At 45.3% G+C, this 16,466-nt stretch overlaps 1 protein-coding gene across 7 annotated transcripts in view; it reads left to right on the forward strand.

Annotated features, from left to right (window-relative positions):
- Positions 1 to 16,466, forward strand: part of SH3RF2 (SH3 domain containing ring finger 2) — a 127,543-nt gene that overhangs the window by 60,791 nt on the left and 50,286 nt on the right. For all 7 annotated transcript variants that reach the window (XM_047731156.1, XM_047731157.1, XM_047731154.1 and 4 more), the window contains exon 5: positions 2,715 to 3,038. In XM_047731156.1, coding sequence (XP_047587112.1) covers positions 2,715 to 3,038 — 324 coding nt within the window. The remainder of the gene's footprint in view (positions 1 to 2,714; positions 3,039 to 16,466) is intronic.

A 16,466-nucleotide genomic window follows, 5' to 3' on the forward strand; every position in this document is an offset into this window, starting at 1 on the left:
GAATATATATTGTCCTCTTACCGGATGAACAATGGAGGGATCAGTGCTCTAGGGCACGTAAGACCTTGTCCCCTCTTCCAGACTGCCATCAGAGCTTGCCTAGACAATTTCCGGAACTTCCTAGCTGGTCTCCCTACTTATGGGCTGGCACTTCCAAATAACATCCAGAATGAGCTTTTAAGTGTTTCTTTTTATTTGCATACGGTAGAATTTACTCTTTTTGGTGTCCACTTCTACAAATTTTGGTAAATACATACACCACCATCAAGATAATAGAGTAGTCCCAACACCTCCCCCCAAAATACAACAGCATGTGGACTCTCTGTAGCCAGCCACTTCCCTGACTCCCAACTGCTGGCAGTGCTGATCTCATTCCTGCTCCTGTAATTTCCCTTTTCCAGAATGTCCTATCAGTGGAATCATACAGAATGTAGCCTCTGAGTCTGGCTTCTTTCACTTAGCACAGAGCATTCTGGACTCATCCATGTTGTTAGGTGGATCCGCAGCTTGTCCCTCTCTATTGATGAGCCATGATCTACTGTATGGATGTGCCAGAGTTTGTTTGTCCGTGCACCAGTTCAAAGACAATGCATTTATTTCCAGTTGTTAGCAACTATGAGTAAAGTACTATAAACATTTGCATACCAATTTCTGAGTGGACCTAAGTTTTCATGTCTCTTCAGTAATTACGTGGGAGTGGGCTGGCTGGGTCAGATGCTAAGTGTGGGTTTAACTTGGTAAGAAACTGCCAAACTGTAGCATGAGCTTTTAAAAGCATAAATCAGATCATGTCATTCCTCTATCTAATCCTGCCAGAGGCTTCCTATTACACTTAGAATAAACTTGAGCCTCCCAGGACCTCTGGGACCCAGTCCTTGCCTGTCTCTTTGACTACCTGCTCCTCATTCTCTCTGTTCCAACTTTTGTTTTTCTCCTGACTTTTTCTCAAATAGACTGTTTTTTACCTCCTTAGGATCTTTCCATTAGGATATGATCCCTCTGTCTGGAATATTCTTACCCCCATATTCACATGGCTAGTTCTTTCATGTCATCTGTGTCTTGGTTAAATGTCATCTCCTCAGTGGGATTTCCTTGACACACACACCCCCCCAGTAGGCACCTCCCCCTGCCACTCTCTATCACTTCAAAGCCCTTCTTTCTTTTTTTTTTTTTTAAGATTTTATTTATTTATCAGAGGGAGAAGCAGGCTCCCCATGGAGCAAGGAGCCTGATGCGGGACTCGATCCTAGGACACTGGGACCATGACCTGAGCCGAAGGCAACCGCTTAACCGATCGAGCCACCCAGGCATCCCACAAAGCTCTTACTTCTATCTGATATTCTCTTGTTGTTTACTGGCTATGCCATTTATAGATCACCCCTTCTGGTCCACAGCTCTCTCATCTGTAAAGTAGACATAATAATGCCACTTCCCTACCTAATGATTTTCTCTTTCACAATATTACAAGCTTCTTGAGGTCGGAACTACCTCCTCTTTAAAATTTTCGTTATTGGTGGGACACCTGGGTAGTTCAGTCGGCTAAGTGGCTGCCTTCGGCTCAGATCATGATCCCAGCATCCTAGGATCGAGTCCCACATTGGGCTCCTTGCTCATCGGGGAGCCTGCTTCTCCCGCTGCCTCTGCCTGCCTATGCTCCCTCTCTCTGACCAAAAAAAAAAAAAGGCTTTAAAATTTTCGATATTGGCTATTTTAGTCCTTTGCCCATTGTCATAAGAAGTTCTTAAATGGGCAAATTCCCTTTTACCTTTATAGTTGAATCTCTACATTAGAATGAGACTTGTGGCTTTGGAGGGCAACTTTGTCAGCGTATTTCAGCCTTCCGAAGGAACTGAGCTCAAAATACAGCACAGTTGGTGGTTGTCCCAGAGCTAGGACTAGATTGCAAGAGCTGGCTTTTTTATTTTCAGGAATTTTGCTAGCTACTTGTAAACCATTGGTAGATATTTATACCATAGAAATTAGTAAACTCTACGAAATAGGGCTCGTTCTTTTCTTTTTCTTTCCTCTTCTCTTTTCCTGATTTACCAGCGTATCACGGACTAAGAGGTATGGAATAGGAAAGAATGGTGGGGAGATGAAAGTGTTCAAAGGAAGTAGTGAAAGCTGGTCTTAGCTTAAAGATTCAAAGTTCCGGACAGATTGACATTCTGGTGCAGATAATTCTCAAATGTATAAACCTGAGCAACTTTCACATACACATGATTGCGCAGACACTCACTGTGCACCTCTGGGGAGTAGAGTAGAGATGGACTGCCCTCAGGTAGCTACAGTCAGGGCGTGGGGGGCGGGAATGGAAGGGAATTGATTGCAGGGCAGTGTGTAAAGTGCCCCAATGGGAAAGCACAGGGGCCGCAGCCTACCCAGGGGCATTCAGGAGAGGCTCAAAGAGGAAAAGGGTAGGGGTGTGCCTGGGAGAAATGGGAGAAGGAAGACTGTTCCCAGTCAGTGAAGAGTATCATGGTTTATTTTTTAACTCCCATAGACCACAGTAAAGAATAAAATCAATACGTGCTTTGCAAGGGAGTCATCAGGGCGTACTGATACAGCAAAGTAATTGGGACGTATCGCTAAAAGATGGAAGTTGACCAAAGATGACTGTGGCATCTGAACTCGTGTCAGACTAACCTGGGTAGGACTTAGCTGCTCACACTAGATCAGGAAGCTAACTTGTCATGGACTTTCTGTGTTTCCAGCCCAACCTCACTGCAAGACACCTCCTAGAGAAGAACAAAGGCCGGCAGTCAGCCCGCACAAAGAACCTGTCCCTGGTGCCCTCATCCTCCCGAGGCAAAGCAACCAACACACCCACGCTGCGAAGGGGCCCTGGGTCCAGGAGGAAGGGGCCTGGGCAGTTCTCCATCACAACAGCCTTGAACACTCTCAACAGGATGGTTCATTCTCCCTCGGGGCGCCATATGGTGGAGATCAGCACCCCAGTGCTCATCAGCTCCAGCAACCCCTCTGTGATTACCCAGCACATGGGGAAAGCAGACCTTCCTCCCAGCTCTGTGGGACAGGTAGGAAACACACCATTGGGATCAGGGCATATTGGTATTAGGCGGGTCACGCACACCGTCTCACAAGGAATACTGGATATTTAGTACCTGCTGAGCATCCATAAAGCATTAATAGTAACTACTGCCGTGTGTATTACGTGTCAGAGCTGCAGACGCATGATCTCCTGTTGTCCTTGAAACAGCCTCTTGAGTTAGGTGTCATTACTGTTATCCCCAATTTACAGGTGTGAAAACTGAGGCCAAGAGAAGTCAAACAACTTGCCAGATCCTCACAGATACTTTGCTTTCCCATGCCAAAAGCCACAACATGGTTCCTGTCCCTTAAAGAACTTCCCTTCAAAAAATGGCACCCGTTTTCCCGAAAGGATTTTGGCATCACAGTTAGAGATTGACTTTTCTGTCCTATCGCATCATGTGGAAAGGAAGGAAAAGAGAAAGGGAAACTGTGGGTTACTAGGTATTTTCAGGACTGGCTACATAATCTGCAGGGCCCAGTGCAAAGTGAAAACAAGATAATACGTGCAAAGTGCTTAGCACAATGCCTGGCACGTTACGAAACACCCGATGAGCACTAGCTCTTCCTGCTATTATTATTAAGCCCAAACACTGAATTGCCAACTAAAGGGAGTGAAGAGTGTGGCAACCCAGAAGCAGAAGTACTTTTAACAGCATGTGGCTATTTAGGTTGAAGGGTACTTGGAAAGATGAAGGACTGGAGGTAGGAGGCAAGGTAATTAAGAACAACTACATGTTGGGGATTCTGCTGAAAACACTCTTTGGAACGATGCAGGTGGCAACTTGAAAGGACAAACTTCAACTTGCACTGATGTGTTTTTTTGAAGCTGTAAATCTTGTTTTAAAACATGAATCTCTACCTTGGGATTAAAGGACTTAATTGGACTCTAATCCCTTTTTAACAAGACAAGGAGGAGGAGAAAGTCAAGGGCTTCTCAAAGACCCGTGTGCTGGTCTGAAACGAAAACAATCTCCGTCTGTGACATTTTCTGTCGTACACCACTGTCTGGATCTTGAAGAGGCTGACTGCTCAGGTGCCTCAGCCCACCAGCTGCGCGACATACACTCACTCACTCTCACACACACACACACACACACGCATACACATGCACACACACACATACCTCTTCCCCTCCACGCACTCTCTCCTGATGTAAAGAACCAAAAAGTTCCCTTCCTACACACACATTCCAGATGCTTTTTTACAAGTACATACATGCTTTGTGCCCAAAGTTCTCCCTCCACCACAGATACACACACGTGCACGCATGCATGCGCACACAAACACACACACACACGCACATTAAAATGAGGGGCCCAGTGACTTATAATTAAGCCAAAGACTAACTGAATTTTTCTGAAACCGTTTTTTATAGAGAGAGCTGGATATAGGAAGTACAGCCCACACTCAGTAGATAGAAGCAAGCTCACTCAGCTCTAAGTTGGTTTCCCAAAAGATTGAGCCAAGAGTCACTTTTCATGTGCCTTTATAATTCTTCTTTCCAATCATTTGCCTCATCTACAGAGAGGTTGGACCAGAGTGGAGAATCCTAGTAGGACTGAAAACAAATAGTATCCCCCCCCAACAAAAAAGAGTTTTAATAAAAAAGATAAAATAAATAGTATTTTTTTCTAGTTTTCACAGATGGTGAGACTTCCAAAGTAGGGCATTTGCATATGCTAGTCCCAGGGAATCTATGCACAGTATTGATAGCCTTTCTCAATTCAGATGGCTGTGGGTTGTAAGTATTTCTACATGTTTGCCCGGGTGTTGTCAAAAACACTCTTAAAAGGCTTCACTTAATAAGCTACATCTAAAGAAGGGTAAAAAATTGAGCAAATGACAAGTTCTTTTGCTTTTTTCTCTAAATCTTTTCAAGCTTCCCCCCCTACCTTCCCCATCCCACCACCCTGCACAGTGCCTAGTCCCTAGTAGGCATTCCAAATCAAGGAATCAAGATATTTGACTTAAAAATCTGGGCAGATGCTAGTGACAGATACTCAGACAGGGAAAACTGGAAGAGGAATGGTTTCTTCTAGAAAGCTCAGACAGGTCAGTGTAACTCTTTCAACCAATGAACATCTGTTGGGTGCTTACCTTTTGCTAGTAACCATAGTGAGTACTGGGGATTCTACTACCAAAACAACAAGAACAGCAGCAATATTCCTGGCCACTTACTGAGACTAATATGATTGATGGATGGAGAAATAGGATGATATCTTCTGACAGCAAAGTCTTTTATTTGCTGCTGGTCTCCTAAGTCCTGCTCTCTATCCTAAAAGGTGATAAGAGCCTTTGTAGGGGAGATACTATCAACACTTTACAGCAAGGTAATTAAGTCCCCCCCCCCCCCCGCAAAAATGGTATGGTCACAGTCCATGTAATTAGTAAACAGTGAGAGTCTGGATTAACCCTAGAATTGTCTGATTCTCGAACATACACTCTTGTCACTACACTATGCCATCAACAGAGATGTCATCAGGCAACGCTATTAGGATGTTAGTGTAGTTCAGCTTGGATGTCTGTAGCCTCCCTCCTCTGAGACCCTTCACCAGACTTCCCTTAGACTCCCAGGCCCTCCAGCATTGTCTTCCCCACCCACCCCATTCTCCAGTAAAGAATTTGCCTTGAGTCTTTCACACCTAAATGTTTTCATTTACTATCACTTTGTTCCTTTATGAACTATCAACTGTGTGCAACCATCGCATATGCTGCTGTAGGCACCACTAGTAAGCCCTTGCTGTCCAGGAACTCCCAATCTAGTGGGGACACAAAAAATGAATGACCGACTATAGTGGGGTTAGAGCTTCCTGACATGGGACAAGAGCCTCCTGGCACCCACATTGGCTTTAGCAGTTCAGAGACGCAGAGTTTAATAACACAGACTGACAGACCGAGAAAGCTATTCCCTTTCCAATTTTCCCCAACCCCCTGGATGATATTAGGAAGATCCCAGTTTGGTGCTGATGTTTGCTAATAATCTGCCTCTGGAAGGAGGAAAGAGCAAGGCCTGAGGACCAGGGCTTGAGGCAAAGCTGTTGCCCATCTCTGAACTGAATGGCACTGAACATTTTTCTCATATTGTCTGATGGATTATCTTCCATATGTGGTAAGTGCTACCGGTTTTATGTTCACAGAAGTGTATGAAAACAGAGGCCAGAGCAAGGAATTTTGTTTTCCTGTTGTTGTTGTGTCTTCTCACCTGTGGAAAACCACCTGACACATTTGGCTAGAAGGTCAGGAAATGACCTCACAGATGAACTTTGCACTAAATACAGCTATACTTGAAAACAATTCAGAATCAGAACTGAAGAGGCTGAGTGGGTTCTCTGGGAAACTATGATGGAGGAGTTTAAGCGGGAGGATTGGAACCCATGGAGTTGGCCTTTGGGAGAGTTCTGAAGATGATCTCTAAGTCTGCAATGAGAAGGGATGCCTTAGAAAGAGAAAGTCAGCTGTACCAGATGCCAGTTAGGAAGAAATCCTTCAGCAGTGGAAGCCAGTGGAAGCCAGGCCCACCCTAGAGATTCTGCAATTCACTTGTTCACAATGTGGAGGCTGCTTGCCCCATTTCTCCCGCACTCACAGAACAATGAGGCATTCTTCTTTTCTGGTCCTTCAGTACACCCTCCACATCCTCCCCTCCCCCACACCCCACTACCTGTCCCGCACCCCCTCTCCTTCAGCCTGCCACTCTTCCTGTACCACACATCCAGGTTAGTGGAGCTGCTGGACAACTAGAAAGCCTGCCATCATTCCAGAGTTTTCTCCTTCCCTCACCTCTTACATCCAGTCAGTCAGCAAGCTCATTTTGCCATCTGAGTAGTTGCATAACTTCTGTCCTTTCTATCCCAGTGCTTTCGTCTGGGTCCACAGCTCTTGCGTAGACCATTGCTTCAGCCTCCACCCTGGTGTCCCAGACGTCAGGCTCAGTCACCACACCTCACCCCACCCACCCCTTCACCCCCACCCATTCTTCCAGTCACGGCCTCTATCACAACTTCTTGAAAACCCAAATCCATTTCAGCCCCCCCCCTTTTTTTAAAAGATTTTATTTATTTATTTGACAGACAGAGATCACAAGTAGGCAGAGAGGCAGGCAGAGAGAGAGGGAGGAAGCAGGCTCCCTGCGGAGCAGAGAGCCTGACGTGGGGCTCGATCCCAGGACCCTGAGACCATGACCCGAGCCGAAGGCAGAGGCTTTAACCCACTGAGCCACCCAGGCGCCCCTCAGCCACTTTTCTTACCCAAACTGTCCATCGTTCCCTACAGACCACAGAAGAAGTAATTAATACCTGCTGCTTATTAAGTGGCCACGAAATGCCAGAAACCATAATGATGATTTGCAGACATGCTGACTTGCCCCGCAGCTGTTCAGAGTAGGCACTGGTATGCCCATTTTTTCAAATAGGAAAACGTGGGGGACAGAAAGATGAAGTAACTTGCCTCAAGTCTCAAAGTGAGAACAGAGCCAGGATTTGAGGGCAGACCTGTGCTCTCTCCCCTAAATAAGTTAAGGCATTCTAGACCCTCCGTGATCTGGCTACAGTCCCCCTTCCAGCACTCCCAGACCCCCATACCCACGGCGTACACACACACCCCCACATGCAAATGTATGCATGTGCATGCACAGACACACACAGCAGCATGCACACACACAAAAGTTGTAGTGATTTACTTGACACTTTGAAGCACAGTATGTATACCCCAGGCCACCTCTCTGCTTTTTGTCCTTGTACCCGGCCTACGGCATTTTTACAGGCAAAGAACAAATGTTTGTTGATTAAATTAAAGGCTATTTCTCTAGGAATTTATTTTTGGTGCATTCACCTGTTACAATCATATCCATATCCCAAAGGCCCACACGGATTACCATTTCCTTCAAGGAACTTGTTGCCAGTTCTCCTGGCAGAATTAATATCTCCCCTGTGTTCACAGTGTATTGTTTATACTCTAGTTATAACTTTCTTCTTGGCACTGTCAATACCACACATATATCTTATCACCATGCTCACCAAGAATGCATACTTCTTAAGGGCGGGGATGGTGTTTTGTTCATTTATGTTACTGTTGACTTTCCAAAACCCCAGTAAAGGTTTCTAATAACACGTTTTGCTGCAAGAATTAAAAACAAAGTCAGAGACCTCTGACTTTTTAAAATAATTACCAATCCCTGTCCCTTCTTCTGATTACCCAGAAAACAGAAGAGATAAGACAGAGAGGAAAATGGCAGGACCCTAAAGTCAGGGTAGGAATGTGATTCCATTCCCCATGCTGCCTCCATCCCATCCTAGGATGACAGTGACAAGTCCAAGCATCCTTCCTGGGATCCTGGGAAGATGAGCTGTCACAGACCTTGGGGAATTCTGAAGTCTGTAAGGCTGACTTCCCTTTCAATCCTATATTTGGATCCTATATCTGAATAAAGTAACTTTTAGGAGCTTGAGCTCTAAGTCCAGATCCTTTCCCTTTTTCTCTTTCATGGGAGTTTCTCAGACTGACTTTTTGATACTCAGAACTGCCGTGAGAGATGGTTTTTACTTAGTATTAAGATAATTTTTTTCCTGGGGCACCTGGGGTGGCTCAGTTGGTTGAGCCTCTGCCTTCGGCTCAAGACCGTGTTCTCGGGGTTCTGGGACCAAGCCCCATGTGAGGCTCCCTGCTCAGCAGGGAGTCTGCTTCTCCCTCTCCCCACTGCTCTTGCTTTCTCTCTCGCTCTCTCTCTCTCTCTCAAATAAATAAAATCTTCAAGGAAAAAGAAGGGTAATTTCTTTTCTTTAGAGTCTCAGTGCTAATTTATGCTTAAGATTCTAGCTAACCCTCCTTCTAAAGTAATTTACAGAAATAGATCTATCCTATGCTTATAGTCTTATGTTAATATCTTCCAGTATAAATTTTCCATCTTTCCAATTTTCACTCAGCAAATCCCTCCTCATAAATGAAGATATCAGAGCACTTTTTTTTATTTTCACCCCTGATTTTATTAAATTTTTTTATTAACATATAATGTATTATTTGCCCCAGGGGTACAGGTCTGTGAATCATCAGGCTTACACACTTCACAGCACTCACCATAGCACATACCCTCCCCAATGTCCATAACCCAACCACCCTCTCCCTACCCGCCTACCCCCGATATCAGAGCACTCTTGAACTGACTGGGGTGGTCCCAAAGATTTGTGGCTAGAAAAGTGGGAAGGCTCCATTCAGTGGATAGCTGTCTGTTCAAACCGATTTGTTCCATGTCAGCTTCATCTACCTCAAAGTGCCTTCTGTGGACCCTGACAGGTGCTTGAAATGTGTTTGTTAAGTTTTCAAGCATGTACCCCTGGCTGGACACAGCCCCTTAAACTGTTCTCCTAAATTACCAGTCAGGCCTGAGCAGGAGTTCCCTGCTGGACACCTGACAGCAAGAAAGGGCACAGTGTAGGACCACAGTGCCTCTGCCTCCTTCTGCAATGCCAGATCCCCCCGAGTCGAGAACTATCACAAGCCGTCTAGAGAAGGTGTTTCGTACAGGAGAAAGCCCTCTGGCCTTGGACCCACACACCCCTTCCTTATCTCAGTGGTGAGACTTCGGGTAAGTCAGTAGCCACTCTGAGCTTAGGGTTCCATTAGGCATATAGAGTACCTCTACCTCAGAAGATTGTTGGGGAAATCAGAAGAGGTAAAGTGGGTACTGGAATTTCTTAGATGTCAGTTGCTCAATTTCTCTTCAATCACTATGCTATACATGTTATAATGGAAACTCTAAACATATGTAAAAGTAGAAAGAAGAATATAATGAAGCCTCGTGTACTCAACACCAAGTCTCAGCGATTATCCATTCACGGGCCAGTCTGATTTCAGTTTTAGCTCCACTCACAATGGGTTATTTTGAAGCAAAGCTCCGATGGCCTATCATTTCATCCACCACGTATCTCAGTATCCCTTTACAAATTTTAGTATTTTTGTCTAAATGTTTAACATCACCAGGATGCTGTTATCACACATTAGAAAATGGGCAGTGTTTCCTTTTTTTAATTTAAATTCAATTAATTAACATAGAGTGTATTATTAGTTTCAGAAGTAGAGTTCATCGGTCTTGTATAAGACCCAGTGCTTGTTAAATCACGTGTGTGGGCAGTGATCTTTTAAAAACATTAACTATTCAGCCACTGTTCAAATGTCCATAGTTGCCTTACAAGTATTTTTAAGTTGATTTGTTTAAATGGCATCCAAATGAGGTAAACACTTTGTATTGGGTTGATACATCTCTTAGATTACTTTTATTCCACAAGTTCCCTCTCTCTCCTTGTTTTGTCCTTAGCCATGCAAATGTTAAAGAAGCCACATAGTTTGTCTTATTGGGTTTTTGCGTTCTGGGTATTGCCAGTGGCATCTTTGCCACGGTGTTCAACACATTCCTCTCTCCCCCGTGCTTTCTGTAAACTGGTATTTAGGTCTAGAGGCTTAACCAGCTTCAGGCTTGACTTTGGCAAGAATACCTCATAGACTGTGCCAAGTGCTTCTCTTTTTGGGGTTCTGTCTTGTTTTGTTTAAGTGCACAATTCATTGGCTTTTAATAATATATTCCTAGAGTTGTGCATCTGTTACCATAATTTAAAACATTTTCATTGTTCCAAAAAGAAACCCCACACCTCTTAGCTCTCACCCCTTAGTCCCCCATTTCCCTCCACCCCCCAGCTCCGCCATAGACAGCACTCACTCACTTTCTGTCTCTACAGATTTGCCTATTCTGCTCATTTTATATCAGCAGACTCACACAGTATTTGGTCTTTCACTTGGCATTATGTTTCAAAGCTCCTGTGTTGTAGCAGGTGTCAATACTTCCTTCCTTTTTATGGTTGACAACTGTCCATTGTGTAGAATATTGTGTGGATATACCACATTTTGTTCAGCCATTCATCAGTTGATGGACATGTGGTTTTGTTTTGTTTTTTTTCCACTTTTTAGTATTATAGATAATCCTGCTGTGGACATTTGCGTACAGGTTTTTGTGTGGGCACGTAGTTTCATACGGTACATAACTAGGAGTGGAATTACTAGATCATATGGTAACTTTATGTCTAACTGTTTGAGGAACTGCCAACTATTTTCCCAAATGATTGCACCATTTCATATTCTCACCAGCGGTTTATGAGGGTTCCAATTTCTCCACGTCTTCACCAGCACTTGTTTTGTTATGTCTTTTTTATTATAGCCATCTTAATAGGTGTAAAGTGGTATCCGTTGTGGTTTTGATTTGCATTTCCTTGATGGCTAAGCATCTGTTCGCGTGTTTATTGGGTGTGCGTATTCTTCAGAGAACTGTCTATTCATATTCTTCGCTATATCTTTTAATTGGGTCATTTATCTTATTACTGAGTTTAAGAATTCTGTACTTACATACATATATGCCAGGTGCATGTCCCTTATCAGATATAAGACTTGCAAAATATTTTCCTGTTTGTTGGCTGCCTTTCTGTGTTCCCAGTGGTGTCCTTTGAAGCACAAAAGTTTTAATTAACGATGACGTCCAGTTCATCTATTCTTTTCCTTCATTGCTTGTACTTTTGGTGTCATTGCTAAGAATCCATTGCCTAATCCAGGTTCCCTAGGATTTTCATCTGAGAGTTTTCTAGGCTTACCTTTAGATATGATGCATTTGGAGTTAATTTTTGTATATGCTGTGAGGTAGGGGTCCAAATTCATTCATTTACATGTAAAAAGAATGTCTCTCATTTTGCATTAAAATTGATTCCCATCAGCATTTCACCTAATGATTGAGGTGCCATTCATGAACATTCATTTGGGGTTGCAAATGGTGACATTCCAAATCTTTTTTTTTCCTAAAGTGTTTTAAGCTGCAATTCTTCTACAGGACTGACTACTTCTTTCTAAGGGCTGAATGTGTGTAAGATGCTATACTGTGAGTACCTACATTTTTTCACAGATTTCCAAACCTATACATCATAGGTGCTCAGCATATATTGAGCAATCCAAAGTTCATGCCTCAACCACTATATCCCTTCTGTCTCTATTTCTCTCTCTGTCTCTCTCTTTCTCTTCCTTGTTTGCTCCTGGGAGTTCCCTTAGCTCAAAGACAGGACTCATTTCTCACCACCTTCTCTCTTGGCGTGTTGCCGTCATTGAACTGCTACTACCCTTTTTCCACTGGCCACTGCCAGCTGGGCTAATCTCCCCCTGCCTGCCTGTGCCAGTCTTCTTGTTTACATCCTTATCACTGCCTTCAGGTCAGCCTCAGCAGCCTGGTCTCTTCACCCACCGTCTCACCCTTCTGCCTCTCCTGAGGTCTGCCTCAAACCCCTGGGCTAAGACCAGGAGAAAAGACCTAGGTCTGTTCAGCCTGGAAAAGAAATGGTTAATATAGGAATGAGTGTTGATTTTATTTTCCTGAACTTGGGTTTCTACTCCTGGGTCCAGAAGAGGAACGGAACGTAAATCAGAACATGAAGGATTTCATGAGGTCCAAGGAGAAGTCTCTCCCAACACGTAGACTGTGAGAAAATGAATACTGAAAATGCTGAAGGAGCCTATGGAACCTATTGCTGTTGGGTTTTGGTTTGGTTTCTATTCTTCCCTATAGAGGAAGGCAGCTTAGTATAAACAAGAAGGCTTTGAGTCAGCCAAAGCTTCATGCCATAGCTTTGCCATCTAATACCTAAGTGACATTGAACTGAGTACCTTACCCCATTGAGCCTTGGTGTCCTCATCTGCAAAATGCATAGGTCCTTCCATGCAGAGTTATTGCTGCTCCCTATAGCCATTGCTACTACCCTCTTTGCTCCAAGCAGAGCTTTGAGAATACATCATCATTTGTGTGACTGAGGAGAACCCCTGACTTAAAGCAGGCAATGAGCCAGACATACTCGAAAATTTAGATGGCCCTCTTGAGCTGAATTTCCTAAGGTATATTTTTCACAACTACTAGCAGTTATGGGGGTGATCTCATCTCATTTTATACATAAGAGAACTGGCAGAAAAGTATGCTTCTATGACAGATTCAAGGTCTTCCAAAAAAAAAACTTAAGTGAAATAATTGCAATTTATGACAGAATTAAGAGTCCTTATGATTTATCATTTAATGTCTCGTGCTTGGGTCCTACGGTCCCAGGTGGCCGTAGCCATTATTAGCATAAGACAGGTGTCATCATTGCTGCATGAACCATCACAGACCAGTTAGGCCACAGAGAATCTGATCTAAGGGCTCCCACCCAGCAGCTGCTTGGCCTTGGGTAAAGCATTTTTGCCTCTCCAGACCCCAGCTTCCTCGTTTTCTCGATGGAATAATAAAACTCATCTGGCAGTGTATTATGTTGCTTAATTCGTTGAGAGTGCATTTGGAAACTAGATAACACCATGAAAACCTGTTCCTGTATTTAGTTCATGACGGTCATCGTTGTGATCCCGCCCCGTGCTCCAGCCCTCTGGCACACAAGAGACCCGCGTCCTTTCTACCCTTTGCAAAAGTTTTCTCAGCCCCAGCAGGTGTCAGGTACACTTCTCGGAGGCAGAGCTTTCTAGCAACATTTCTCGGCACAGGCACTATGGTGAGAAAATGTGGGCTTTGGGGACCTCCAGATCCGGGATGAAACTCTCACTCTGCCTCTTACTGAGCAGTGTAACATCGGGCAAGTTACGTAATCTCTCTGGGCCTCAGTTGTTCCATTCGTGAAATGGAACTCTTGGTAATTTTTTTCTAACCTCCCAAGACTGCCATGAGGAGAAGACAAGGCAGTACATGTAAATGAGATACTGGCCAGGGTTTGGCGGTGGCAAATAACTCAATAAACGTTCACTCTGTTATTAATGCTGGGTCAAGTCAGGAAGCTGTAACCATCCCCCACCCCCAGGCCTCACTGAGAATGGCATTCACAAGCCACGTACTTCAGAGGATGATCTGCCTTGCAGCCCAGAGGCTTCCAGAAGGCCCTTTGCTCCCTTGATAAGCAGTGACAATTTCAGAAGAAGGGAAGGGAGTGACTTTTGGCTTATATCTAGGGGGTCCCCTGGGACACACTCAGTTCTGACCCTGTTATCCCAACCCATGGGAGGGAAAGCAAAAATGACACCAGGAAGAAAGGCTCTGGACAAAAGAGATCAGAGTGGAGACTGAGGCAGGGCCATCTCTCTGCCGTCTTCTGCACATACCTTTCAGCTTCTTCTGTGAGCCCCGACCTCACCTGGGTTGTTGCCCAGGCTGCTCACAGCCCATCAGTGGAAGCAGCCAACAAGGAATTTCTGGGTGCCTCCCGTGCACAGGCACACGCGATGCGGTAAACAAGACAGACATGGTCCCTGTTCTTATGAACCTGCAAGCTAGCAGGGAAGACAAGCGGGGAACCAAGTACACACATACTTAATTACAAGACTGCAATGTGTGAAGCACTGTGAGTTCAGGATGGGAAACGAAGGGGGTTTGTGAGGGAGGGCCCACCTCCTCTGCGAGGTCAGAGAAAGCCACCTGACAAAGTGATCGTCGGGGAGACTGAAGGATGACAGAGGCAGCTGGGTTAAAATAGCAGGTGAAGTGGGGCGCGTGGCTGGCTCAGCCAGAAGAGGGTGTGACTCTTGATCTCGGAGTCATGAGTTCAAGCCCCGTAGTGGGCATGGAGCTCACTAAAAACCAAACAGGTGAAGTGAAGCCCCACAAACACCTCTCTGGGTACTCGCAGCCCAGTTCCTTCTCCAGAAGTCAGCGCAGCAAATGCCAGCACTCCTGGTGTGTGGCTACACCCATACTCCTCGGCTCCCTGCCCGGCCCAAGCTCCCTGAGGTCCTCTGGGGAGAAGCCTCTCTGGTTTCTGGTGACCACAGCAGATTCTCTAATTAACCCTGCTGCTCTGCTTGCTTCTTTGATTCAGCATTTCTCCAGCGAGAACTTAAACTTGACATCATCACTTCGCCCAATTAATCCTGGCAGGTGAGGCCCTCGGGAGGCCCAGCCCTGCTCAGGTGAAAGGGGGAGCAGCCAGGCTTGTACCTCGGACATCCAAGCACAGACTCTTTAGCTCTGGATGCCAGAGGCAGGGGCCAACACATGTGCAGGCGTGCTCCCTCGAGCTCTCACCCCCTCATATAACCAGCAAAATACAGTAGAAGCACAAGAGAAAGTGAGGTGTGCAGGGCAGCAGCTGGACAGCGGAGAGCAACGTGGGGCACCGATATCCCTTCAGGGCACAATGACGTTGGCCATGTGGCTCAACATTGCAATGCCTCAAGTTTCTTCATCTTAAAGTGGTGAAACTATTAGCTCCTTTCACATAGAACTGTTAAAGTGCTGAGTGAGGTAGTCACAGACGGGAGTTCTTGGCCTCGGCACGGTGGGCATTTGGGACCAGGTCATTCCCTGCTGTGGGGGCACCTGTGCATTGTCAGGTGTGGAGCAGCGTGCCTACTCTCTACCCACTGAGTGCCAGCAGCGCCCACCACTCAGCTGTGGCCATAAGAACATCTCCAGACATTGTCAAATGTTCCCCAGGGTTGAGATCATCCCTAGTTGGCAGCAAGTGCGGTAAAGGACACAGCCTGGGACCTGGCATAGAGTCAGTACACAGTAAATGACAGCTAACATCAGATGTGTGTGAGGCAAATGCCCTTTCTGGGTCACCATGGCAGACCCCTCTTTCCAAACACATGCCAAGAATATAAGGGCCTTGGAGAAATCTAGAACTTGCCAATCGTGGGATGGGTAGACATGGCAGTGTTGTCACTGGAATGTGCAAAGAGATCAAGGTGTCCCTGGCTGGAGCAATGGAAGGGATCTGTATATTGAGTAGACCGTTGGAACAGGTCCCCTTGCCAGGCTGCTCAACTGAAAAGGAGAGAAGTTAATTTTACGGCATGGTGAGCAGGTGCCAGACGTGGTGCCAGGGTCTTCACATACATCTTGGCCTCTAAGTATTGTGAAGAGATGTTATTATTTCCATTTTAGATGGAAGAACTGAGACTCAGAGAGGCTCAGGAACTAATTCGAAGTTACTTAGCAGTCATATTTCAGGGTTTGGTCAGAACCTGGGTCTGACTCTCCTCCAAACCCATGCTCTTTGCCCACCCAGGCAGCTAGAGTGGGGCTTCTCACATGCTGACTTAGTTTAGAAGTGATTCTGGGGCAGGAATCAGACTCAGCTGGGAAGAAGGATGGTACTGATTAGCAGTATCTGCTATGGACCCAGGAATAGGAAATGTGCCATGAGTTTGCCATCCACATACAAGCCCTTAATCCAAGAGTCAGTGATTCACTATCTTCCTCTCTGGCATTATCTGGGGACTACGCTAGGCTAAGGGTACATCTGGTTTTATTCAGCAAATAAGCAACTGTGCTATATCTTTTCTCAAGGCATGAGCTGAAAAACAAAAGCAAGTCTTCATAGGTGAAAATTTCTATAGAAGGGGCATATTTTTGGATG

Source organism: Lutra lutra, chromosome 5, assembly GCF_902655055.1.
Source record: "Lutra lutra chromosome 5, mLutLut1.2, whole genome shotgun sequence".
NCBI lineage: Eukaryota > Metazoa > Chordata > Mammalia > Carnivora > Mustelidae > Lutra > Lutra lutra.